Here is a 25,449-nt window from a genome sequence, read left to right as displayed (position 1 = left end):
GACTCCTTAATCGGGAGATAGCGACCGTCAGGTTGCATACCCAAACTTTAGAAGGCAGTCGTAGCCAATCGGGAGGGAATATGGGAAATGGGACGGATCCATGTTGATGACATGACTTTAGAGATACTGTGTACCGCTTTGCGTGATTTTATCATTTAATCTGTAGGAGGAGCAGTGTCCAAAAATGCGTTTTGCAAAATTCGGCCTCATGGTGCCGCTAGAAGAGGGCCAGGTGAGAAATCAGGTTGTGAGTTGCCATCCAAGGAGTGTGTGTGCAAAGTTTGGCATCGATAGGGGCAATGGTTCCAGAGATAAGAGTAGGGCCAAAAGTGTGACGCGACGGACAGCCGGTGGAGGTTTTCATAGTAACGTGACGGTCGCAACAAACATACTTCACAGGAACACATGCACGCACACATGCAATCATGCATGAATGCATGCTCAACACCAAAGTTTCTCCTAGCTTTGTAAAACATCTTACGTCTAGGGGAAAATCTAAAGCAGAAAGTGAAACGCTGGGTGGGGGAAGCAAATGATCAATGGTTTACTCTCACTCAACAGCTATTTGAGGTTCCAGCAAGCAAGGCGGGTAACCAAACCAACTACCAGGGGTCAGGTCAGTGTCCAGTGGTAGAATGCTGTGCTTGCACTGGGGAAGAGCATCTAACAGTATGTCTCGCGAACATTTCCTAGATAAGTAAATGGCTTAAAACACATGGACTACAGAGGAAACAGGCAGCATAGCAGCTTACACACACACACACACACACACACACACACACACACGCACACACACACACACACACACACACACACACACACACACACACACACACACGCACGCACACGCACAAATAAGAGAACACATACCGGTACATACAGTAAAAGAGATGAATACAAACATGCATCAACAGGAGATGGAGAATACAACATGCATTTCTCTCTACATTGTTTGAATGGGTCAGCGTGATGGGGGGGGGGGGGGGGGGGGGGGGGGGTGTTGAAGTTTCTCTGTTGCCTTGGTTACCTTGCATCATTTCTGGCTGCTATGGCAATGTATCAAAAGACCATAGCAGGACATAATTATTCAGTGCTGGCTGGGTGGGGAGGTTGGGGGGGGGGGGGGGGGGGGAGTCTATCTTTGGACCTGCAGTGCCATCTCCTCTACTATCGCTTTCAGTTTTAGTTTGTGCCTAAATTAACCCATTTAGACCTGAACGCAAATCTGTGTCACTTTAGATTTGAACCACTTTAAACATTATTTTATGCTTTAGTTTAACAAAAAAAAAAAATAGCAGATCTACAAGCTCACAGCGCGGCACCGATACTTTACCGATTCCCGATACAGTAGGCTACATAGCAAGTATATTAAAAAAAATGCATCACCTTTCAATTAAAGCCATTTATTAATTTATATGCTTCACTTCAAATAACAGAGTGCAGTCAGTGCAACTGAGAGAAAAATGCAATGGCAACACGTGTCTTGTCTTAAGAGTGGCGGAGCAACAAAAAATATTTGCTGGATAAGATTGTGGGATATTGTTTATTTAAGTAAGTATATGGTTATGGGCTTACAATTTATAAGCCAGAGATTCTTTTATTGTTATTTTTAATCTCGTGTCCGATATCCCAATATGACTTAATTAAGTCATATCGAGACCCGATACCGATAAGATATCGGTGCATCCCTAGGTATAGCACAACTACCTCCAATCCACACAGAACATATTTAACACTGCTTTATCCATAGCAAATGCTGATTCCATAATGCCTGGTGGGTGAAATATGCACACGCATTCTTAACTAGGTGTGTTATGCAACTGCAATTTTATATTCAATTGCATCTACAATGAAATGGAGATTTTGTAGAAAGACATATAATCAGCTGATGGCCGGGACATGCTATGATGTTGTGCATGTTATGATGTTATGCATCCTGAAACCCTTTTCAGGATGCACAAGAGCCATATTAAAAGGACAATACAAGCTACAACATTCATGACAATGTACCTCCCTTTCTTTTAGGTGTAATTTGTGACAAAACGTCATTTGTAATATAATTCATCACTAAATGAATCACTAAAAGTAATTATGAGATTTCAATCATCAAAATATCATAATTAAAACAGCGGTTTTAAAGTATTTTGTTAAATAGTGTAGCTGTTCTCTACTGCACTTGCCAAAGGCTAGACAGCTGTGCAGACACTTTGTGAGTATAAAGGGCGTAATCCGTGAGCAAGCACTAACAAGAACTAAGGGGCAGAATGAAGAATGTGTGAAAAGAAGAAGACCGAATCAGCAGAGAGAATGAGAAGAGGGTTCTCTGGAGACGAAAACAGAGGGTTGGAAAAGAAAACAGGAGCGTGTTGGAATGAGGGAAATGAAGAGGGAAAGAAAAAAAGAAAGGGTTCAAGAAGAAAGAAAGACGAGAGCAAATATCACTATCCTCTCTTCTCTCTCTCTCTCAATCTCTCTCCAGGTTTCCAGAGGAACACCAAGACAGTCATGACAGCATGAAAGTAATCCCTGAAGAACACACACAAAGGCAATACACGACAGGAGCTTGGTTTCCCGCCTGTATAGGAGAGGCTAACACCACCCCTCGCTTGGGAACTGCCAGTAACTGAGCACAGGAGGACACACAGACAGACAACACACCCAGCGACTCACACGGACAGCGCACGCACACAGATTAAAGACAAGCCAACGGCACCAGCAGGGGGCTCAGGTACTTCGGACCAGTATGTGTTTAATGTTGATACTTTTGTGAGCATGTGCATTTTGGTGCCATGGCATTGGTCCGAAGGTTCATTGGTCCGAAGGTTCATTAGTCCGAAGGTTCATTAGTCCGAAGGTTCATTAGTCCGAATGTGTTAAGAATACTATGCCTAACTCTAACCCTAACCCCCTAACCTTAACCTCAGTAACCCTAACAAAACTAGGATGGGACGATAAGCGATATTATCGTTTATCATGATAAAAAACACTCACGATAATCGTATCGTGGAGATTTAATATATCGTGATATCGTCCTCCGTCATGCACTGGGATCAATTCACCTTTTATTTACCGAGCTGCATATCCGGTATAATTTAAACCCTGGTGGGTAAAAGGTACTTATAATATACGTACTTGATACAGTCTTTTTTCACTCTCTATCAAATGTCTTTGCCAAAAAATAGCCACTGCGACGCGTTGTGAGCTTTTAGATCTGCTATTTTTTAGCAAATGTTCTGCCCCGGATAATGGATTTTGATTATCGCGATAATATCGTAAATCGCGATTTCTTTTGTCACAATAATCGTGATGTGAAATGTTCATATCGTCCCATGCCTATTCAGGGCTGATCAGATTGGAGGATCAGGCAGACAGCCGGCGTAAAGTGTGCACGGTTAAGGGCACACACTCAGATTACAGTTCAGGAGATTAGAGAGAGGCAACAGCATACCGGAACACAGAATCAATGAAAACCACCTAGCCTTGTACACTACGCACGCACGCACACACACACACTCATGCACGCACGCACGCACTCATGCACGCACGCACACACTCATGCACGCACGCACACACTCACACTCATAGACAAAGACAGCAGCACAGACACTGCTCCCTCCTTCTCTTCTACAGTCCTTTCATAGCCAGCTGGACAGAGGATGATATTTTGACAGTGACTGGTTTGTTGTTGTTCTCTTTCTAACCAATTCCTTCTCTCTCTCTCTCTCTCTCTCTCTCTCTCTCTCTCTCTTTGTCAGGCATTTTGGGAGGCAGAAGCCTTATCGGGGAATCTTCTCCTTTCACTGCTGGACGCTATCTCTTGTCATGTCAGGATTGACACTGCAAAGGAACAGAAACAGCAGCGCTGGTGTTTGGAAAGTGTCCGTGTCATCATTTATTGAGACACATACGGTACATCTGGTGCTGAATTTGTCTCTTCATAATTTACATCAAAGGATGTGAATCTTATTTTGTGAACAACCCTCATCATTAGAAAAGGAAGAGAAGTCAGGAAATGAACGAGAGAAAAGAGCTTTGGACCACGGCTCACGAAGTAGCCTTTGAAACAGGCAAAAACAGACAGAGAATGGACTGAAAGAACCAAGACAGGAGGTTAGAAACACTTGACAGGGAGAGAAGACCCTGAGAGGCAGAAAGGGGGAAGAAAAAAAAATGTACTATTAAGAAGACTTTTGAAAACCAGAGTGGAAACTAGTAGCGAGAAGAACAGAGGCCGGAGGAGACAAGGAAAGAAAAAGGAACGCGGAGACCGAGAGAGAGAGAGCCCAAAGAGAAGAGAAAGAGCCAGAGGCGTTCTTTTCTCGAGAAGTGATGGAACACCTCTCATCTTGCCAGACCACCTCCCCTCCTGTACGCCTCCCCCACCTCCCTCCTTCCCCCTCTCCTGCTCCTGCTCTCTGCTAGTCTGCACGCTTCCTCTGGCTCCGTCGTCGCCTCAGCAGAGCAACAGAGAGACAGAGAGACTCGGCACGGAGAGACTCCACCGCAGAGCTGGAGGAGCGAACAGTTAGTCGGAACGGGAGCCGCGGAAACAAACTAACTCGCTGCTGCTGCGCAAGGCGAGATCCGCGGAAGATGGACAGTGTTCCCAACGCGGAGAGATAGGGGAGGAGGGGGTGGGGGGCAAAAAGACAGACGGACCAAAAAAGAGAGAGAGGAAAGTCAGAAAGGATTGAAGAGGAGGAAAATGGGAAGAAAGGAAAGACAGAACGAGCGTGGAGCTGCGAGGGATCATCACTGAACTGAGGACAGCAGATATTTCCTAAACGTTCAAGACAACAGCTGAGTGTGTGTGCGTGCGTGCGTGTGTGTGTGTGTGCGTGCGCGCGTGTGTCTGTGTGTGTGTGCCTGTGTGCGTGCGTGCGTGTGCGTGCGTGTGCGTACTGTCCCATGCGTTTTGCATGCGAGACGGCCACAAAGCTGTGTAGGAGGAACGGAGAGAGGGAGAATAGGAGTTGGAGCAGTGAATCGATCGAAGGAGAGAAGCATCCACGGGGAGGCAGACAGACTGACAGACAGACAGAGTGTGTGGGAGCGGCGACGGCGAGCACACAGTCTGAATGTGAGACGGATCGGTTGTGACGCGTCGTCTCCCGCGTTCCCGTAAACTACGATCACTTGTGTCGGCTTACGCAGTCAGAGGAGGAGCGCCCGGGGGGGATCCCAGACAGTGACCCGGCAGTGTGCTTGCTAGTCAGGAGGAGGAGGAGGGGGGGTTCCTTCCTTCCCGGAAGACACTGACCAGCCCCGTGTGGTCGCTGCGCGGGGAGGGAGGCGGGAGGGGAGGCAGGGGGGGTGGTGGGCTTGGGACAGTGGCAGGCCCAGGCGTCGGGGCATGGCCATGGGGGGGCCGCATCCCTTCCTCCACCCTGCACCGGGACAGACGCTGGGCCTGGTGGTGGGGGGGCTGGGGGCCATCCAAGGCAGCCGGCCGGCTCTCGGAGCTCCGGCCCTGGCTGAGCGGAGCGGCGGCGGCCGGGGCGGCCGGAGGAGGCGGCGGCGGCGGCGGCGGCGGCACGGGAGGAGAGAGAGGATCTGAGAGAGGCGGGGGAGTGAGGTACTGTAACCTTATTTAACTGGGAACTATAGTTGTACTGACTCTGACCTCTAAGGCAGGGGTCTTCAATGTTTTCAGGCCAAGGACTCCTTAGTTGAGAGAGAGATGAAGCAGGGACCCCCACAACTTTTTTATAGATTCCATATAGTTTCATAGTTTGACAGCACAAGATCAGTGTATTTTGGATTCATGTCAATTTGTGTTTTCAGATATTTAACCACTTGAACGGTCAATACTTAATAAACTTGACCTTTCACTCTGTACTTAGTCTGCTCTTTTTCCCCTCTACACCAAACCTCTTTGCTGAACTGCGAGGCTATTTTTGGCAAAGGTTCTCAGAATATGGACACTAGAGTTCAAGTGGTTAATATAAAAAAGGGGAAAAAAGGTTCCATCACTCAGTTTTAGAGAACCCCCTATAGTAACTCTGAGGACCCCCTAGGGGTCCCGGACGCCCTGTTGAAGACCCCTGCTCTAAGGACCTTTCCAGGGAGGGTTCTCATGTGCGTCTTGCTGTGTCACCCTTTCTTGTTTTTCTTTTAGTTCTTCTTGCACTGACCAGTGGACACTTTTGGTTTGGCTCTGCACTATTAGGTTGTGTTAGTAGTATTGAGTATTTTGCATGTGTTTGACATGGTGGTGAGATACTTGTAGCACTGACTAGCATTGACTGTTATGGACACTTTAGTTTGGCACTGTATTGATAAGTTGTGATTAAGTATTGCTATTTGCTTATTCAAGTATGGCTGTTACACTTATGAGCGTTGACAGTTTTTGTCACTTTTTGTATATATATTCTTTGTTCCCTTTTTTGGTGTATACTTGCTCTTTTACTGTACAATTGTTTTCTTTTCATACTTTTCTGTAACTTTGTAAATATCCTTAAACCATTTAGGCCTAGAATTATTGAATGCTTTAACCAGTGAAAAATAGCAGATATACAAGCTCACAGCGTGGCACCGAGTGCCGCGCTGCGAGCTTGTAGATCTGCTATTTTTGAAAAAGTCGTGAAAATGTGTGCAAATCTTTGAATATATATGTATTTTCAAAGCGAACGTTTGTAACTCAAATTTTGCTTCTGGGTGGTCCCTGGAACTAGATATTTTGAAATGGGGGTCCGTGGCCAAATAAATACCATTCTGGGGGTCCTTCACATGAAAAGGTTTGAGCACCACTGACATAATAGTCTCTCAAGAACAGACTAACTGAGCTCCAGTTAAGTGAAAAGGACCTTTTCTTTGACGATGGCTGGCCAGATTGCTGACAATAGAAACATAGTTTTTTTCAAAAAATCTTAGAAGGATTCAAAAGACATTTATAGAATCGGGTCAAAATTCGAATTTTCACGTTTTTTCAAAAATAGCAGATCTACAAGCTCGCAGCGCGGCATTCGGTGCCGCGCTGTGAGCTTGTATATCTGCTATTTTTTTATATTTAAAGCATAAAATATTGCGTCATAATGTGTTCAGGCCTAAATGGGTTAAACTGCTGTGCTGCCTCCAGGCGACTGATTTCCCCCCTTAGGATAATAAAGGTATCTATCTATCTATCTATCTATCTATCTATCTAGGTGCTCCCTGAGAGTCTGGGTCCTCCTAGGCTCGCTGGCGCTCGTCTTCCTCACCTCGCTCTTCTTCTCCGTCTCGCTCCGCGGGGGCGTCGGGTTCAACTACCTGGAGCCCCCCGGGTGGGAGGAGTCGAGGCGGGTGAAGCTGGTGCCCAGCTACGCGGGCGCCCACCGGCTGTCCGTGCCCGAGAGCCCCCAGCAGAAGACGTGTGCCTGCCCTCGCTGTGTCGGAGACCCCGGGGTTTCGGAGTGGTTTGACGAGAGCTACGACCCAGATATCTCCCCTGTCTGGACCAGGGACAACATTCAACTGCCCTCCGATGTCTACTACTGGTGGGTGGTAAGTAACCCCAATCATAGGTTTTCTATTTACATGTGAATGGGAGTTCCCTTTAACTAACAATGTGTACACTTACGGCAAAAACAGTATATTAAGACATTAAAAGTGTTCACCCAAGGGTACATACTTTAAACCAATGCAAAGAATGAAACGTGAAGAATATTATTTCACTGAATATGATGACATAATTTAGCCATCACATACCAAGTAACAAGTAGTGATCTGAGTCTGAGTCTTAAGGGCTTTGCAGACAGGCACGATTTTTCGCACAGAAAAAACTGACGATTTAACTTTGTTTAAAGAAACCAATGATTCTCTATGACCTCATGCACACCTGCTCTGAATTTGCCGTGCGGCAAGTGGCTGCGGCATTGCGTTTTTTTCCCACCATCGAACCCAGTTCGATTTGTGCGTCTTTTTGCATGCGGTAAAAACTCATTCACTACTTAGTTTTATGACTCCTTTTCGGATCCGCAGTGAGGATTCCGCGCTACATTGCACACCAAATCCAATGCGTTTTAATCATGCAGAAAACGGAAAAAATGCAACGGGCCTGTGTGCAAAGCCTACTGTAAAAAATGTGATACCGTGGGTGTCAATCCTATTCACAATACATAGACCTCTATCGCATGAAAGAGCTACCACTAACTCACAATAAATTGCTAATTATTATTATGTTAATATTATATTATTACTTTAATCTTCATCACTGACACTACATGAAATTGCAACGTTGAAATTCAGTAGTAGCGGAAAAAGAAAACATCGCATGGATGCACCTGGGACGTATCCTCAGTGATGTAGCCCAAGCTCATCGGGGTTTCGGGTCTCGCAAACATCATACCCCTCACCTGGGTGACCCAGCCGGGGTTTATCAAGTCCCGACTTACGTCCCAGTAGCTACCCACGATCAGTCCCACTAGGGAAAGACAGGACCATTCACTCCACCACTCTAGAACTACTCTGCCAAGACTAGGGAAAGAAGTCTGGCGCTTGGAAGGTCTAGGCTCTGTGGATTTACTCCTGTCCGGGCCCCTCCTACCGGTATGTCTCACCATGTCCACTCCTGCTCTCACCAGGTCCAGGACATGTGCGTTGTACCAGACTTAGCCCCAGACATTTCACTCAGGAGTGGTGAATTTTTGAACCGCAGTGGTACTGCAGGCTCAACCGAGTAGTAGCAGTAGTAGGTGTTGTTGCTGCTGTTGTTGTTGTTACTACTATACTAGACTTTAGGCACGGTGAACGTTGTTTTTGTGAACATGAACGTTAAAGTTTTGACACACACTAACTTAATCTCCCAACCCTCCACATCTTTCCCAATGTCATCCCTGATCTGCCTAATCCTTTGTGTACATTATCATCTGTATCCCAGTCACATACTGTACCACGGCATTTCTGTATTTACAGTATGTATTCCTCCAGTCACATACTGTACCACGGCGTTTCTGTATTTACAGTATGTATTCCTCCAGTCACATACTGTACCACAGCATTTCTGTATTTACAGTATGTATTCCTCCAGTCACATACTGTACCACGGCGTTTCTGTATTTACAGTATGTATTCCTCCAGTCACATACTGTACCACGGCGTTTCTGTATTTACAGTATGTATTCCTGGTGGATTTTGCAGAGTGGGCTGCTGGGCGTTTTCTAAGCTTATGTTGCTTGCGTATGGCCTGAGAAGCCAAATTGAACATGTCATCAAAGAGAGAGAGAGAGAGAGAGCACTTAATTAAAGTACTCTGTGTGTGTGTGTGTGTGTGTGTGTGTGTGTGTGTGTGTGTGTGTGTGTGTGTGTGCGTGTGTGTGTGTGTGTGTGTGTGTGTGTGTGTGACTGTGTGTGTGTGTGTGTGTGTGTGTGTGTGTGTGTGTGTGTGTGTGTGTGTGTGTGTGTGTGTGTGTGTGTGTGTGTTTCTTGTAGCATTCATTCATTCATGAGCAACACAGTGTTTGTGCACTAAATGGTTTCATACACTCTTGTACTGTATGCCTGTGAATGAATCTGAGAATACAGTATGTGTGCATCCAGGCACGTGCACACATAGACATCAAAGGGGGCTTGAGCCGACCTCCAAGCTCAGCGCGACGCGTTGCGAGCTTGGAGGTCTGCTATTTTCGATATTTTCACCAAAAGGCCCTTTTAGACATTTCAGCCCCTGCCTCTCTAACATTCTCTGCACGTCCCTGTGTGCATCGTACACACACAGTACACCGTGTGCTTGTGGGTGTGTGAGTGCGTGCTTGTTTAGCCTATATGCATGTGCTGAGTGCTGTGACCACTGTTCTATAGTTCTTGTCCTTGAGCGGCTGCGGCCTGGACTTCTTTCCAGCACTGAAGCCAATGTCCAGCTCCGTAATGGTAGAAAAAGTGCTAACACAGACCAGCAGCTGCCAAGCCATTAGGTCACACTGCAAGGAGGGAGAGGTGAGGTGAGATGATGCATGGATGGGAGGACGGAGACTGAAAGGGAGGCAGAAGAATAGAAATAATGGACAGGAGGTTTACAAAGAGGATGAGAATGGGGACAGGAGAGATGGAAGGAAAGGAGAGTCAGGGAGGGAACGGAATGAGCTGGACAGTAGTTAACAGCTTAAACCCTGACATCGCTAATTTTGGGCTTGACATTATTTTGTAAAAAACATTTCCAAAATAACTGATCAACTAGCTCACAACGGGCAATTTTCGCTATTTCTACGTGTCATTATTTCGACTGAGGGTTAGGTTTAGGGTTAGGTTTTAGGGTTAGTTTTAGGCATAGTTTTACTGAGGTTAGGGTTAGGGTTTGGGTTAGGTTTTGGGCATAGTGGTTAACATTCACCAGGTTAGCATTCACCAGTGTCAGCAGGTTAGCATTTCACCAGGTTAACATTCACCCGCGTCAAACAAATGGAACGTCGAACAAACGCTCCCACTCACAACGCGTCGCATTGTGACGCGTTGTGAGTTTGTAGATCTGCTATTTTTTCCTATTCGCCGTTTGACAAAGTGTATAGGGCATAATAACCACGTGAAACCTAGAATTCCTATTCTGGACATGTCATATTAGGCGAACATTCGTCAAAAATACGTTCAACATTCGAAAAAGAATTAAGATGTACAAGCTTACAACATATCACGTTGCGACGCATGAGCTAGCTTGTAGATCAGTTATTTTCGCCAGGGACATTTGGTGTAGAGGAAAAAGGTTTAGACCCCCGGGGTCTAAATGTAGGGTTGTGTTTAAAGGGAGGCAGTGTTGATTTCATCGACTAAAACTATGACGAAAAATGTTTGTCGACTACGTTTATTTCACTGACGAAAACGAAATAAAAACTAAACTATAATGACTAAAACTAAGACTAAATATATTGTCAATTTTGTCAACAAAATAAAAACTAGACTAAAACGTTAGGGAGGGACTAGTGGAGAAGACAGTCATTTTATGTTTGTTTGCTCTCAGGTATTGCACGCTGAAAATAGCAGATCTACTGTAGATTGGCTATTTTCAGCATGCAACCAAGTGTAAAATCAGTCATTACGATGCCATCAAGGCCTGCCAAAATACATCTTATGATATTTAGTCGACTAAAATTAGACTAAAACTAAAACTGTTCGGGTGACTAAATTATTATGACTAAAACTAAAATACATTTTATTCAAAAGACTATATGACTAAAACTAAATCAAAATGTGTTGTCAAAAACAACACCGAAGGGAGGAGAGCAAGGAAGCAAGAGGGAAGAGAACGGGAACCAACGGTCAAGTGGGAAGGAAGCGACAGGACGGAGGGGAAGAGATGGAGGAGGAACAAAGGAGAGTGAACGGGGGTAAAGGTATGAAGAAGAGATGGAGGAGGAACAAAGGAGAGTGAACGGGGTAAAGGTATGAAGAAGAGATGGAGGAGGAACAAAGGAGAGTGAACGGGGTAAAGGTATGAAGAAGAGATGGAGGAGGAACAAAGGAGAGTGAACGGGGGTAAAGGTATGAAGAAGAGATGGAGGAGGAACAAAGGAGAGTGAACGGGGTAAAGGTATGAAGAAGAGATGGAGGAGGAACAAAGGAGAGTGAACGGGGGTAAAGGTATGAAGAAGAGATGGAGGAGGAACAAAGGAGAGTGAACGGGGGTAAAGGTATGAAGAAGAGATGGAGGAGGAACAAAGGAGAGTGAACGGGGTAAAGGTATGAAGAAGAGATGGAGGAGGAACAAAGGAGAGTGAACGGGGTAAAGGTATGAAGAAGAGATGGAGGAGGAACAAAGGAGAGTGAACGGGGTAAAGGTATGAAGAAAGCAGAATAAATAATACTGATCCCTGAAAAGCCACAGAGTCAGCGTTCTCCTTGTTCCTCGTTTCTGCTTAGCCCTGGTGGATGTGGTGATCATATCAGGGGCTGTCACCTCCACAGCCCCACCCACTGCCTGTGTGTAGCCTGTTCCGGGGGCGTCAATTGGGTATGGCAGGTACTGTAGGGGTGGGCGATATGGTGATAATTATCGTTGAGACGATACAATGTCTCCACGATACAATGTCTCCACGATATGCCTTTTCAGAGGTATCCAATATATCGTGATACAATTGAAGAAGAAAACAATCGTGTTTAATCGTTAATACAGATATTCATTGCAGAATTCAATTTAAACCTGCATTTTGGTCTAAATCAGTAGTTCTCAAACTTTAAAATGTCAAGGTCTCCACTTACGGGTCAATTTGGTTTCATTTGTATACTGTCAGAGTTACATACTTGTAAATTGTTCAATTTAGACCTCCAAAAAGGAACCTTGAGAGACTAGTTTTTGTTAACTCATCTGGTGCCGATCCCGAACTAGTTCGGCTTTATTTCAATCCAATACAATCTTTTTTTTATTAATTCACTTACCCCGAGCTGCTTGTAGAGTCGTGGGTGGTCCTGGCTCGCTAGCCGCTAGCCAGCTAGCCGTTCTACTCTGTCCGACGATATATTCCATTAAAAATGGTTTAAAATACATTTTTGAGCTCCCCAATGTTCACCCGATGTTCGGCGCCGCTTCCGATGAGTACACGAGTGTGCCGATCCCGAAGTAGTTCGGCTTTATTTAATTAAATGAATAAAATGATAGGAGGCCTTCTGAAGCCTGGCTTGTTTTTTGTAGATACTAGCCGAAAGCTAACAACGTCCCGGCCGGCCGTAATTTGCGAACGCAATCGCCAATCTCCGCCTAATCCAATGGAAGACCGCATCTTTAAAGGCTTATATCTCTTTTTTGTGTTTTAGGAAAGCGGCGCGAGGTTTATTTACGGCGAAATCGCCCAAAAATGATCTTTTAGATGACAAAATGGGAATAGCCATTCTGTTAGCATCTTCATCCGGGACATTTCCATGCCGTGCATCAACGTGAGCACGTCAGGTCCTGGAAGCTGAAGTCCTGGAAGCTAAAGCGCTCGCCTATGAGAGATGCGCTGGCATTCTTTGGCCCCTAGAGGGCGCTGGCACGCAAAGAGTTAAGTAACTTTAAAAATAACATAAAAACCAACGTGAAAAAGAATCGTGATAAAATCGTGCATCGTGATACAGCTTGAGAAAATATTGTGATGTTGTATTTTTCCATATCGCCCACCCCTAATGGCAGGGGTATGCAGCTGCCATACCCTGGGTCCACGTCCAGGGGGGAGAATAAAAGTTACTTTTAAATATATAAATCCATGAATGTCTCTTTGTCTATCTGTGCTGGTCATGTTGTTAAATTACATTAAAATAACTACAAATACAAAATTTTACAAAATGGTCACTTTAACAAGGTATTATAATTATATTCTCCACACTTTTATTCTCCCCATCTTGACACAATGGTATATTCCCAGGTTCCGCAGGTCAGCTGCACAGGTGCAATTCATTATCGTTAATTGCTGCACGTTTACTATTTCATGCCAAGCGGGGGGAAAAATAGAATGTACTTCTTAAAATAAATGTATCATGTCTGTTGCTAAAAGGTATGGCAACATGACTGGTGTCTTCGCGCGCGTGCAAGACACCAGTCATGTTGCCATACCTTAGCTTTTTTCTGAACTGACGCCGCTGGCCTGTTCATACTGAAGGTAATAGGCCTTTCTCATCATGATTCTCGTAGAATGGGATGCTGAGCAAGCACCTGGGCAGTGGTGTGGGTCGGATGATAAGAAAAAAGGTATTGTTGGAAGAAGGGATGGAAGGGCGAGATGAAAGGGGAACGAAGGAAAGAGTAAGGAACGAGAAGGGATGAATCGTCCACCAGCACTTGACACCTTTAAAGGGCCTACACCATGCTTTTAAAACTATATTTTTTGTATAAATATATGCTCAAAATTGAGTCTTAGACAGGTTTTAACCCTCAACAAACACTCTGACCATTCTTTTTGTTTGTTCTAGCTCTACTATAATGAGGCTCTCCAGCTGCAATACCAAAACGGCCTCTGTTTGCTCAGGGGCGCATCTAGTGGGGTTTTTCCAGAAAAAAAAAAAGTTTTTTGAAAAAAAAGTTTTTTGAAAAAAAGTTTTTGAAAAAAAAAGTTTTTTGAATAAGTGTTTTGAAAAAAAAAAAAGTTTTAAAGTTTTTTGAAAAAAAAGTTTTTTGAAAAAGTTTTTGAAAAAAAAAGTTTTTTGAAAAAAAGTTTTTGAAAAAAAAAGTTTTTTGAATAAGTGTTTTGAAAAAAAAAAAAGTTTTAAAGTTTTTTGAAAAAAAAGTTTTTTGAAAAAGTTTTTGAAAAAAAAAGTTTTTTGAAAAAAAGTTTTTGAAAAAAAAAGTTTTGAAAAAAAAAAAAGTTTTGAAAAAAAAAATTGAAAAAAATTTTTTTTTGAAAAAAAATGTTTTTGACTTTTTGACAGTTTTTGAAAAAAAAAAAAAGTTTTGAAAAAAAAGTTTAAAAAAAATTTTTTTTTTGATTTTTTTTTTTTTTTGACTCTGAAAAAAAACCGGGAAACGCGTGTGACGTCACATGCGTCAACTCTCAGAACAGCACTGTTCTGAGAACCCGTGGAAAGCTTTTCATCTCTGTCTTCCCAAAACCAGAGAAAGACACAATGTACAGAAATAGGACTTTGTGAGGATAGAAGGTGCCAGTGGGACCCCAAAAAAAGGTTTTAAAATAGAAAAAGTGAAAATTCATGGTGTAGGTCCTTTAAGGTCTTTGCACACAGGCGCGTTTATCCGCACGGATAAAACGGACAATTTCAAAAAGAAAACAATGATTCTCTACGACCTCATGCACACCGGATCCGAATTAGCCGTGCGACGAGTGGCTGCGGCCGTGCGTTTTTTTTCTCGATCGAACCCAGTTCGATTTGTGCGTCTTGTCGCATGCGGTAAAAAAAACTCATCACTCCTTTTATGACTCCTTTTGGGATCCGCAGCGCCGATTCCGCACAGCATTGCACACCAAATCCAATGCGTTTTATTCATGCAGCAAACGAAAAAAAGCTTAACTGTGTGCAAAGGGCTTAACTCATTTGTATGTGGTTCCAACCACCACCTAATCTCTGGGTTTCATCTAATGAGAAAAAAATAGTTTAAGAGAACCGGCAAGAAAGCAATTCACGAGAGTTAAGACATAACTGCTATCAGGAGCTAATTGTTATGACAAGGGTTATCAAACCTCCAAAAGCTATTTTCTCCTATAAATGAAACACCAGCCTGGCCTGGCCTTGGTAGTTATGCACGCTGAAACAAGGGAGAGAGAAAGAGCTGCGGAGTATCAAGAGGCTTAGGAATGTTTTACTGAATTATTGTTCTTTTTGTAGTTGTCTGGAGGGGTGCACACACACCAGCTGCGGACGGCGCGCGACAAAACAGCCGCCCACATTATTTTCAATGAACTTACCCACAATGGCGGCGTCAGACTTCGTTGTGGCTGCGCCTGAATGCCAGAATTTAGCAGCAATGTTCCAATGTGTCTCTTCCATTGGTCATTGCAAGAGACCATTTTCCTTATCAAAACAACCAACGGCCGTTCAAAAAGAACGAAAAGGATTGCATGTACTGTCAAATACAGGATTGCAGTGCATGTACTATTAACACGGTATGTACGTAGGCTACAGGTGTCTCAATAAAGAAAATAATTAAGCATTAAACAAAAGCAACACCAAAAAATGCATTAAAGACTGATATATTTAATATTAAACTTTGGTAGAATACACTTAATAACCTCCGAACAACCAGCGTTGAATGATCATCTCCTTTTGAGAAAGTTCCATCCAATTCCAGAAGGCAAGATCAATTGTGAATTTGGGTGATAATAACTCCATTCCAAGGACATCTAATATTAGAATCACCAAACTGAGGATGCAGAAAACGGGGCAAAAAAGATGCATCAACTCAAAACCGAACAAAGATGGAATATTTAATTTAAGGTATATGTCGCAGGCAGTCTGTAATTTAGGAAGCAAAAGGCAGCTGAGAGAGGGGAAAAACGTTTGGCATCGCTGCCCACTGAAAACATCTGCCAAGAATTAGTAGCCCCTGAACAACAGTGATGCACTGTGCCAGCCTGGCCCTGGCATCTAGCAGAGAGAGAGAGAGAGAGAGAGAGAGAGAGAGAGAGAGAGAGAGAGAGAGAGAGAGAGAACATGAGGAGGGTAGAGGGAGATGGAAAAGGTATAGGCAAAAGAAGAGAAGAGAGAGAGAGAGAAAGATGACATTGTGAGGGAAGGAGAAACGGAAGGAGGGGGAAAAGGTATGAATGTGCAGCAGGGAGAGAAGGGGGGGGAAGGCGGAGGAGATGGGGGACAAGGTGGAGGAGATGGACGGAGAAGGGTAGAGGGAAATGGAAAGAGAGGCAAAAACAGAAGCAGCCATTAGCAAGCGAGAGAGAGAGAGAGAGAGAGAGAGAGAGAAGTGCAGAGGGGGAGGAGAGCGAGAGAGAGATTTAGAGACCTCCGATCAACACTGGTGAAGAGAGCGAGATCATATCGTTGCTGTCGGGTGGAAACGTTGTACTGTATGGTTCCTTTTTAAATATAGTTTTTATACTTTTGTACTTTTATTATTTGATTTTTTTTCTTTTTTTACTACATTTTTATCCCACGATTTTTTGTAACCCATTTTTCACCCAGTGCCAATAGAGGGTATGCGCATGACATCACTGTTGCAGGAAGTTATGTGGGAACACGCCTACTGAGTGGCAAAAAACTCATTTCTGCCATTGACAGCCCATACATCCAAACAGAAAAGTCCTATCTGATTGTATTAAACAAAGTTAACTCACCAGCATTGCGGCTGTACTGAAAGCTTGAATTATCCTCTTTCTATCTGCAAAGTTTTTTTTCATAAAAATCCACCATAGGCATGTTATGAGCTACTTTCTGTCAAGACATTCTGTGCAGGTTTTTATTTTTCCAAGTGTCAGAGTTTGGAAGCACTCGTTTTCAACAACACAACGTCCTGCTGCCTCCTGCATTATGTGCAAATTAGAAACAGGTGGTATGCAGGGCTGTTGAGTGATTTGCAACTAGCACTTCCAAACTCCAATGCTCCATGCTGCTCAATGTTTTGCCACTCAGTCTAGATTAGGGGGGCGGATCCCAGTGGACGTGCATACCCTCTATTGCCTAAACTGTAATCCTGGGCTTTGCACTCCCTCTGCCAACCTGGGGAGGGCCCCAAACTGAGCTCATGCTTCCTTCAGTGCATGAGGAGTGAGCAGGCTACTTCTTATCACCTGACAGGGGGGAGATTCCCTGGTTGGACGTAGCGCGTGAAAGGAACACGTTATTCCAACCAGTTCCTTTCCCCCTCCATCAGGTGCCCCGGCTTTTCCAGGGGGAGGCAGTATAGAGACCAGGATTACTGCATGTTTTTGTGAGGGTACCTACCCTAAGAGACACGGGGAGAACATGCAAACTCCACACAGAAAGGCCCTTTCGCCAACCCCACCTAGGGTGTGGGCGCTGATGACGCAGAGGAGCGAACACACCCCCAGGGCCCACAGCGTCCCCCGGCGGTAATCGAACCCAGGACCTTCTAGCGAACTATTTTAAAATAGTGAAAATAGCCGGTCTACAAGACGTTCGTGAACGTGCAGATCGTCAATTTTCACTCCTGTTTTGTGACACTCTTGTATGACGAAGTGGGGCATTAACGTGTGAGAAGAAGAACATAAAAAGTTGAAATATGGAGATTACAAAGGTTCCCCGATTCCCCCCGGACAGCGACGATACGCATCCAGGAGAGGTGGGTAGGGTGGAGAGACAGAGAGGAATAATAAGAGTGTGTGGGGGGCATTAGACATGTGTGAGGGAGAGGAAGCGTGTAAATGAAAATGAAAGGGGCTGTGTTGGGAAAACAGAATTAAGGCCAATGGTGGGTGGAATGCAGTGGTAAAAGAGAGCGAGACTGCTGTGTTAGAAGACAATAGGACGAACAAAAGAAAAAACTAAAAGGTTTTTGATGGAGAGAACTGGGCTTTTTTTAAGAGGCTACGCTACCTGTGTCCTGATTGAAATATGTGCATGTGTGCGTGTCTACCCGTGTGCAAACTGCGCGTACATTTGTGCGCATACAGTATGGGCATTTTCTTTTGTTTGCAGATGCTCACGGAAAAACACGAAAGTGAATAAAACACTTGTCACCGACCATGTCACCCATTCTCTTTGCAGCTCAGATCTGTCCCTCTTACAGTCAAAACCAAGCTCCAAGAAGATGTGATTTCCCACTTTTCAACAGCAGAAATGCATGTTGACACACTTAAGCTCTTGTCTGTGCCCAGATTTAGAAAACGTGGGCTCACACAGACAGCGTCGTCGTTTTGCCAAGAATGGGGAATCTCATAACTGCGTGTCTAAAATGTCAAAATGTGTCTTTTTCCATTTCTGCTCTTTGTCGCTGATAGAAATTATGATCAAAGACCGCTCGACTTTGAAATATGATCAAATATGTTCAAAGACCTGGTTTTCTTCATCTGTCACTGTGAAGCACACACATAGTAGGTCATCAAAATCCATGTTGGCGCTCCGACACAGCCACTGACTGAGAATCGTTGTTTAGTAGATGCTCACGTCATTATAGTTAGTTATGGTCTTAACATTACCATGTGTCATGGGTGTCTCATGGACTATGATGCAGTGTTGTTTTTGACAGCAAATTTTGATTTAGTTTTAGTCATAGTCTTTTGAATAAAACGTCATTTAGTTTTAGTCATAATTTAGTCACCTGAAAAGTTTAAGTTTTAGTCTAATTTTAGTCGACTAAATATCATAAGATTTTAGTTGACTAAATCTACAGTTGATTTAGTCAACTAAAATGCATTTTGGCAGGCCTTGATGGCATCGTAATGACTGATTTTACACTTGGTTGTGTGCTGAAAATCTGCGACGCGTTGTGAGCTTGTAGATCGGCTATTTTCAGCCTGCAACACCTGAGAGCAACCAAACATAAAATGACTCTCTTCTCCACTAGTCCCTCCCTAATGTTTTAGTCTAGTTTTTATTTTGTTGACGAAATTGTCAATATATTTAGTCTTAGTTTTAGTCACCACAGCTTAGTTTTTGTTTAGTTTTTATTTAGTTTTCGTCAGTGAAAAAAACACAGTCGACAAACATTTTTCGTCATAGTTTTAGTCGACGAAATCAACACTGCTGTACAGTTTGCAGAGCTGTACAGATGTCCTGTCCATGTCATGCTTTAATACTGTATGTGGTTTAAATAAAGAGAATGAGCGTGCCATTATTAAGTTATGTTAAATATATCACAGATGTCCTGGAAAGAAATTAGCACACATTACAGGACTTAGGAAGGCGTATTTCATTTGAACATATGCAAATACACACAGCCGGCAAACCTGGCTCTTAAAGGGAGTGGGAGAGATGCTTTGAACCCAAATTATGCATCATTTAATTAGCGAAACTGGAGTTGGAATCCACTCGAAATGCACTTGTACTGTGCACTTTGGTCCTTAGATCATTTACTGTAAATAGGGCCCTATCTTTCTCTCTCTGTCTCTCTAACTCAATTTGTGTTTCTCTCTGTGTCATACTCTCATCTATCGCTATCTGTCTCACTCACTCTCTATTAGCTGAGCTCTACTGTATCTGTCTCCCTCTCTCATTCACTCACTAAAGCGCCTTTCGGACGGGTTGCGGGTGCCGCGTCCTAGTAATTCATTTTCAATGAGAGGCGGGCGGTTATTTTGACCGTGCGGAGAAGTTTAGGGGCGGTGAGGCTTGTTCGTGCATGCGCTCGCGGGCGGGCGGCTTGGCGGCTGGCACGCGGGAAGAAAACAACAGTGGCTGCTAGGATATAATAGGATGTAATATCGCCCGGCGTTTACTCACGGAGCGATTGTGTTTGTGTCTCCAGATGAGAGGCCGCGGCACGGTCCCCGCAGATGGGACGCAGCACCTGTGTCCCATCTGAAAGGCACTTAACTCTGTTTTGGTCTCACTCTCTCGCCTCTCCTCTCACCCCTCTTGTGGTCTTTTCATGTCCCTTCCTCTAGCTGTTTGTGCTGTCCAGGAGGAGAGCATATTCCTGTCCTCTGCTGCCACTTTACACTCCTTTCCAGTATGTAGTTGTTACACATCTGAATGTTGCTTAATAAACTCAGGTGCATGACAGGTGAACACAGGCAGACCAGACCCGTTGCTGGAAATGGAATATTTTTTACTTGCAAGTAAAGGCTTAGCTGGTGTGAATTCAGCCTGTCTTTATACGTGTTTTTAACTTTTTATTAAACCTTCCCAGCGAGTATTGTCCTCTTCTGGCCTCTTTCTCTCTCTTTTGATCCTTTATTATTTGACTGCCTTAAAGGTAGTGATAGTGACATTTATTTTGGTTAAAAGGTTAAAGCTCTATATATTCTGATACATTCTGAAAGTAATCATTGGGTTTTTGTTCAATAACAGGGTTTTTATAACAAAATAGATATCACTTTCTTCATTCACCTTTGACCTTTTTGAGCGTCATCATCTCTTCTGACCTCATCTCTTCCTATCTGACCTGTTAATAGTCAAACTCATAGCTTTTGCCTCGCACGCACGCACGCACACACACAATACAGACTCAAATGCATGTACAATTGTACATACTGTACAGCCGTAGGGCAGGCACATACAGACTTGCACATTTGGGATGCTCATTCTCATCATCCAGACCGAAAGTTGAGTTGTGAGATGTATTCTCTGCAGGGGACTGCACCTTTTCCTAACAATACCCTGCCTCCTTCTGTGCACCCCCCCCCCCCCCCCGCGCCTCACACACACACACCCTTCCCCGCTCTCCTCCTAGATGTTGCAGCCCCAGTTCAAGCCGCACAGTATTCAGCAGGTGTTGCTGAGGTTGTTCCAGGTGAGAAAATATATATTTTATATTTGTAACACTTTCTTTTTCTATGCACTCACTGTTGAAGGATGGCTGAAGGGAAGAGAGAAGATAATCTTCATTGGTGTGACCCGCCTCATTTGCTTTTAATTTATTTTACTGACAGGCTTTTTTCTATTAAAATGGCACAGTGGTTCTGCATAAAGATGTGCTTTTAAAAATCTCCCGGCTTTAAAGCTCAGAAGAATTCCCAGAGGACAGAACCAATCAATTATGTCCCTTGTAGAATAACATAAAGAACCAATAGGGCTATTATGCGCAGGATGTGTCATAAAGGTCAGGCTATCACATTTACTATAATAGACTTATAGACGTAGTTCACGTCCACAATGACATTTTCACGTTTGTTCTTAAAGGGAAGTTGGCACTACTGTACATTCCCTGCTGATAGTTTCCTTCTGAACAGGAATTTGGCACTTATTTTTGTTTAATTCTCAAAAGGGAAATTGGCATTGCTTTTCCAACTGCCATTGTTTCATTACTGACAGGCTGACAGAGGGAAAGGTGAGAGTAGCAGCTCAGGCGATCACATGTCCTATAATAGTGTTTTAGCGGTGGTTCACATCCGTCGTGACATTTTCACAGTTGTTCTTAACCCCTTTAGGCCTAGAATTATTGAATGCTTTAACCAGTGAAAAATAGCAGATATACAAGCTCACAGCACGGCACCGAGTGCCGCGCTGCGAGCTTGTAGATCTGCTATTTTTGAAAAAAGTCGTGAAAATGTGTGCAAATCTTTGAATATATGCATTTTCAAAGCGAACGTTTGTAACTCACATTTTGCTTCTGGGGGGTCCCTGGAACTAAATATTTTGAGATGGGGGTCCGTGGCCAAATACATATCATTTTGGGGGTCCTTCACGTGAAAAGGTTTGAGAAGCACTGACATAATAGTCTCGCAAGAACAGACTAACTGAGCTCCAGTTAAGTGAAAAGGACCTTTTCTTTGACGATGGCTGGCCAGATTGCTGACATAGAAACATAGTTTTTTCAAAAAACCTTAGAAGGATTCAAAAGACACTTATAGAATCGGGTCAAAATTCAAATTTCCATGATTTTTCAAAAATAGCAGATCTACAAGCTTGCAGCACGGCACTCGGTGCCGCGCTGTGAGCTTGTATATCTGCTATTTTTCAATAGTTAAAGCATAGAATAATGATACACAATAATGTGTACCCGTTCTGAATGGGTTTTAAAGGGCATTTTGGCACTGCACTCCCCCGCTGATATTGTTTCATTCTTGAAGGGAGGTTGGCGCTGCGTTCCCTGCTGGTGTTGTTTCATTACTGAGAGAGACAGGAGGAAGTGTGACAGTGAGAGAGTGGCAGGAAGAGAGGTGCACAGACACTGGCACCGTTCAACAATGGCCCAGGAAGGAAGATGCCCATTCCAGTCTGGATGGGTACATTAATCGTCGCTCTCCAACAGATAAGATTGAACCTTTGTATTCATGGGTTTCATTTGTAGTCCTAACCCAGCCATGTTGAGGACCAACACAGGTGCAGGGGTCTTCAACGTTTTCAGGCCAAGGACCTCTTAGTTGAGAGAGAGAGATGAAGCAGGGACCCCCACAACCTTTTCAGAGATTCCACATAGTTTAATCGTTTCACAGGCTGACAGCACAATCATCAGTGTATTTTGGATTCATGTTACTTTGTGTTTTCTGATATTTAACCACTTGAACCGTCAAAAATAAACTTTACCTTTGCCGAAAATAGCCCATCTACTTGTGAGCTTCTAGATCTGCTATTTTTGGACACTAGGGTTCAAGACAAGTGGTTATTAGAAAAAAGGAGAAAACAAGTGGCCTTGTAGAAACCCATGAATAACTGTCAGTCATGATGATGTCACTGCTCTTATTTGTCCCAGGTGATTCCGGGCCGGTCCCCCTACGGGTCGTGGGATCCAGGCCGTTGCCTGCGTTGTGCAGTGGTGGGGAACTCTGGAAACCTCCGTGGAGCAGGATATGGACCAACCATAGACGGACACAACTATATCATGAGGTGAGACATTGTGTGGTGTGAATGAATGGATGTATTGGTGGAGGGACGCAACAAAGTAGATCGTCACTGTCGGGCAGAAACCTCGTATCTCCAAGTTTCAAATGTGTACATTTTTTCGCAAAGCCCTGCTTCATCATACAAGGCCGTCACACAAAAGTAGTGAAAACAGCAGATCTACAAGCACACAACGCCTTGTGTGCTTGTAGATCGTCTGTTTTCACTAGTTTAAATCATTTTTAAAATGATAAATACAAAACAAACAGTTTTGGACAAACAAGGTTTCCACCCGACAACAACGAAATATAACTCATGTAATTGGCCCACTGGCTTGTCACTTTGTCACAAATCTTTGAGTAGCAGCAGCGCTATAGAGAGATCACTCTCTTGCTATAGCGCGCAATGAGGGCCTCTCCAACTTTTTTTCCCGGGCTGAATCAGGGGCCCAGCACGTCCCTGGGTGAAGCTCAAGTGGAGTCAGTGGAGGCTAGATGTGCAGGAATGGTGAATAGTGATTTCAAAGTGACATACAGAAGTACTGTGAGAGAAAGATTGAAAAGAGGAGGAACAGATTGAAACTGTGAATGGGGAGCAGCGAGGCAGGTAGCAGAGGGGAGAGGCAGCAGGACAGATGTATGCTGAATCCAAATGTCTGCAATTCCCTGCACTTGAAGAAAGTCTAGGGCAGCTAGGGCTGGCCAATTCTAGAGTTCATCAAGTCCATATTGGGGGACTCATGTAGGCTTCCAGAATGCCTTCGCCAGACTTTGTTAGTAGGATTGCCCAAACTTCATTGCAAAAAAGATTTTACAATTTTAAAGATATCAAGAAAGCAATGCTAAAACTAAGAAAGAAATGTCTGATAAACAACCACAGAAGATCCTCTCGTGTAAGTGATACACAATTAATCCTCTACTGAGTCCACCCAGTACCCTGGGAGGACTCAGTGTCTTACAAGGTTTACGCTACGCCGAGCTCGCTGCTGAAGCACAAAACCGTGGCTGGAACACTGAAGTCTGCCCAGTGGAGGTGGGGTGCAGGTGGCAAGATCTACCACCTGTTTGCAGACCTGGGAATCAGCCAAAGCCAGCGGTCAGCCATCAAAGCTGCATCGGAGGCAGCCGAAAGAAGCAGCCAGTAGCTTTTTATGAAGGAGGAAAGACCCCTGCCACCAACAGGTGTTGCAAACAAATTGATGGGTTATTAGACAAATTGAAACACCTGTGTTGGTCCCCAACATAGCAGGTGTAGGACTACATTTGAAACTCATGAATTGGCACATTTCAGAATTGACCCTAGCGATTGATGTTTTTATTTTCAAATATGCATACATATGAGACAGAAAACCTCCCACTGCTTCTCTCAGGAGGGACAGTGCACTCCAATTGACCATATTCACACCGTTGCCATCTTGGATCACATGACTTCCTGGGATAGCAGCCTGCATTACAAACCATTGTGAACATTGGAGCGATGGTCCCAAAATATGAGTTCTATTCAACCAATTTCTTTTTACCAAATTGACAAATGGGCAGATAACCCAAAATGATCAAATAGAAGGGTATATCCACAATATTCATGGTAGTTAGGTTGCAGTGTTACTCTGTACAAAGACTTGCTACAGTATGCGGACCAGTGCTTGCTCTGCCATCATATAGTTAATACCAGTAAGACTCCCTAATCGGGAGATAAGCGACCGTCAGGTCGCAGCGTGATTTTAGGGCAAAATGTGTAGGAGCAGTGTCCAAAAATGTGGTTCAAAAAATCGGCCTGATGGTGGCGCTATATGGGACATCCATATTGATGAGATGAGTGTAGACATACTGTGTACCGATTTGCGTGATTTGAGGGCAAAATCTGTAGGAGCAGTGTCCAAAAATGTGTTTGAAAAAATCGGCCTGATGGTGGCGCTATATGGGACAGATCCATGTTGATGACATGAGTGTAGACATAGTGTGTACCGATTTGTGTGATTTTAGGGCAAAATCTGTAGGAGCAGTGTCCAAAAATGTGTTTTGCAAGAATCGGCCTCATGGTGGCGCTAGAAGAGGGCCATGTGAGAAATGAGGGGTGGGGTCTCCGCGTTGCCTTGGCGGACAAATAGGTACCGGCCCCGGCTCTCCCGGACACTCCTAGCCCGAGTTACGGCATTTTATGTGAGCTGCAGTGGAGGGGGTCCTCCACTGGGGGCGCCACCACTTTTGCATCCGTTCTGGAGCACCAGGAGTCGGTGGTCCCCGGGAATTCCCCGTGAGCAGCCCCGTTGGGGTGGTCATTTGGTCATTTTTGCACATTTGGTCATTTTTTACATCTGGGGGTCCCCCAGGGACCTGGGGGTCCCTGGAGCTCCGGGGGTCTTGGAGGTTGTAGTTTGGCAGGCAAGGAGTGTGTGTGCAAAATTTGGCATGGATCGGGGCAACGGTTGCGGAGATATGAGCAGGGCAATAGTGTGACGTGTGAGGTGTGACAGACAGACTGACGGACGGACTGACTGACTGACTGACTGACTGACTCACAGTTTGTGGAGGTTTTGATAGTAAGTGCGACCTGATGGTCGCAATTACTGTATCGTGATTTTTGCATATTAATCAATCTAACAACAAACAGTTAATATGATAGTGGAGCAAGCACTGCACAGATTGATATAGGAATGTGCATGTT

General features: G+C 44.2%; 1 protein-coding gene across 1 annotated transcript in view; it reads left to right on the top strand.

The window, feature by feature from the left end:
* Positions 1–208: 208 nt before the first annotated feature.
* Positions 209–25,449, top strand: part of st3gal2 (ST3 beta-galactoside alpha-2,3-sialyltransferase 2) — a gene marked incomplete at both ends in the record, with an annotated part of 38,300 nt that continues 13,059 nt past the window's right edge. Inside the window, 6 exons of the mRNA XM_080736851.1 lie at positions 209–232; positions 4,423–4,524; positions 5,217–5,575; positions 7,146–7,482; positions 20,696–20,755; positions 22,658–22,791. Of these exons, the coding sequence (XP_080592977.1) occupies positions 209–232; positions 4,423–4,524; positions 5,217–5,575; positions 7,146–7,482; positions 20,696–20,755; positions 22,658–22,791 (1,016 nt within the window). The remainder of the gene's footprint in view (positions 233–4,422; positions 4,525–5,216; positions 5,576–7,145; positions 7,483–20,695; positions 20,756–22,657; positions 22,792–25,449) is intronic.

The sequence above is a fragment of the Nannobrachium achirus genome, assembly GCF_963921795.1.
Source record: "Nannobrachium achirus genome assembly, chromosome: 11".
Lineage (NCBI taxonomy): Eukaryota > Metazoa > Chordata > Actinopteri > Myctophiformes > Myctophidae > Nannobrachium > Nannobrachium achirus.
Note: the sequence above shows the minus strand (reverse complement) of the source record. Positions and strands in the feature narration are given on the sequence as shown.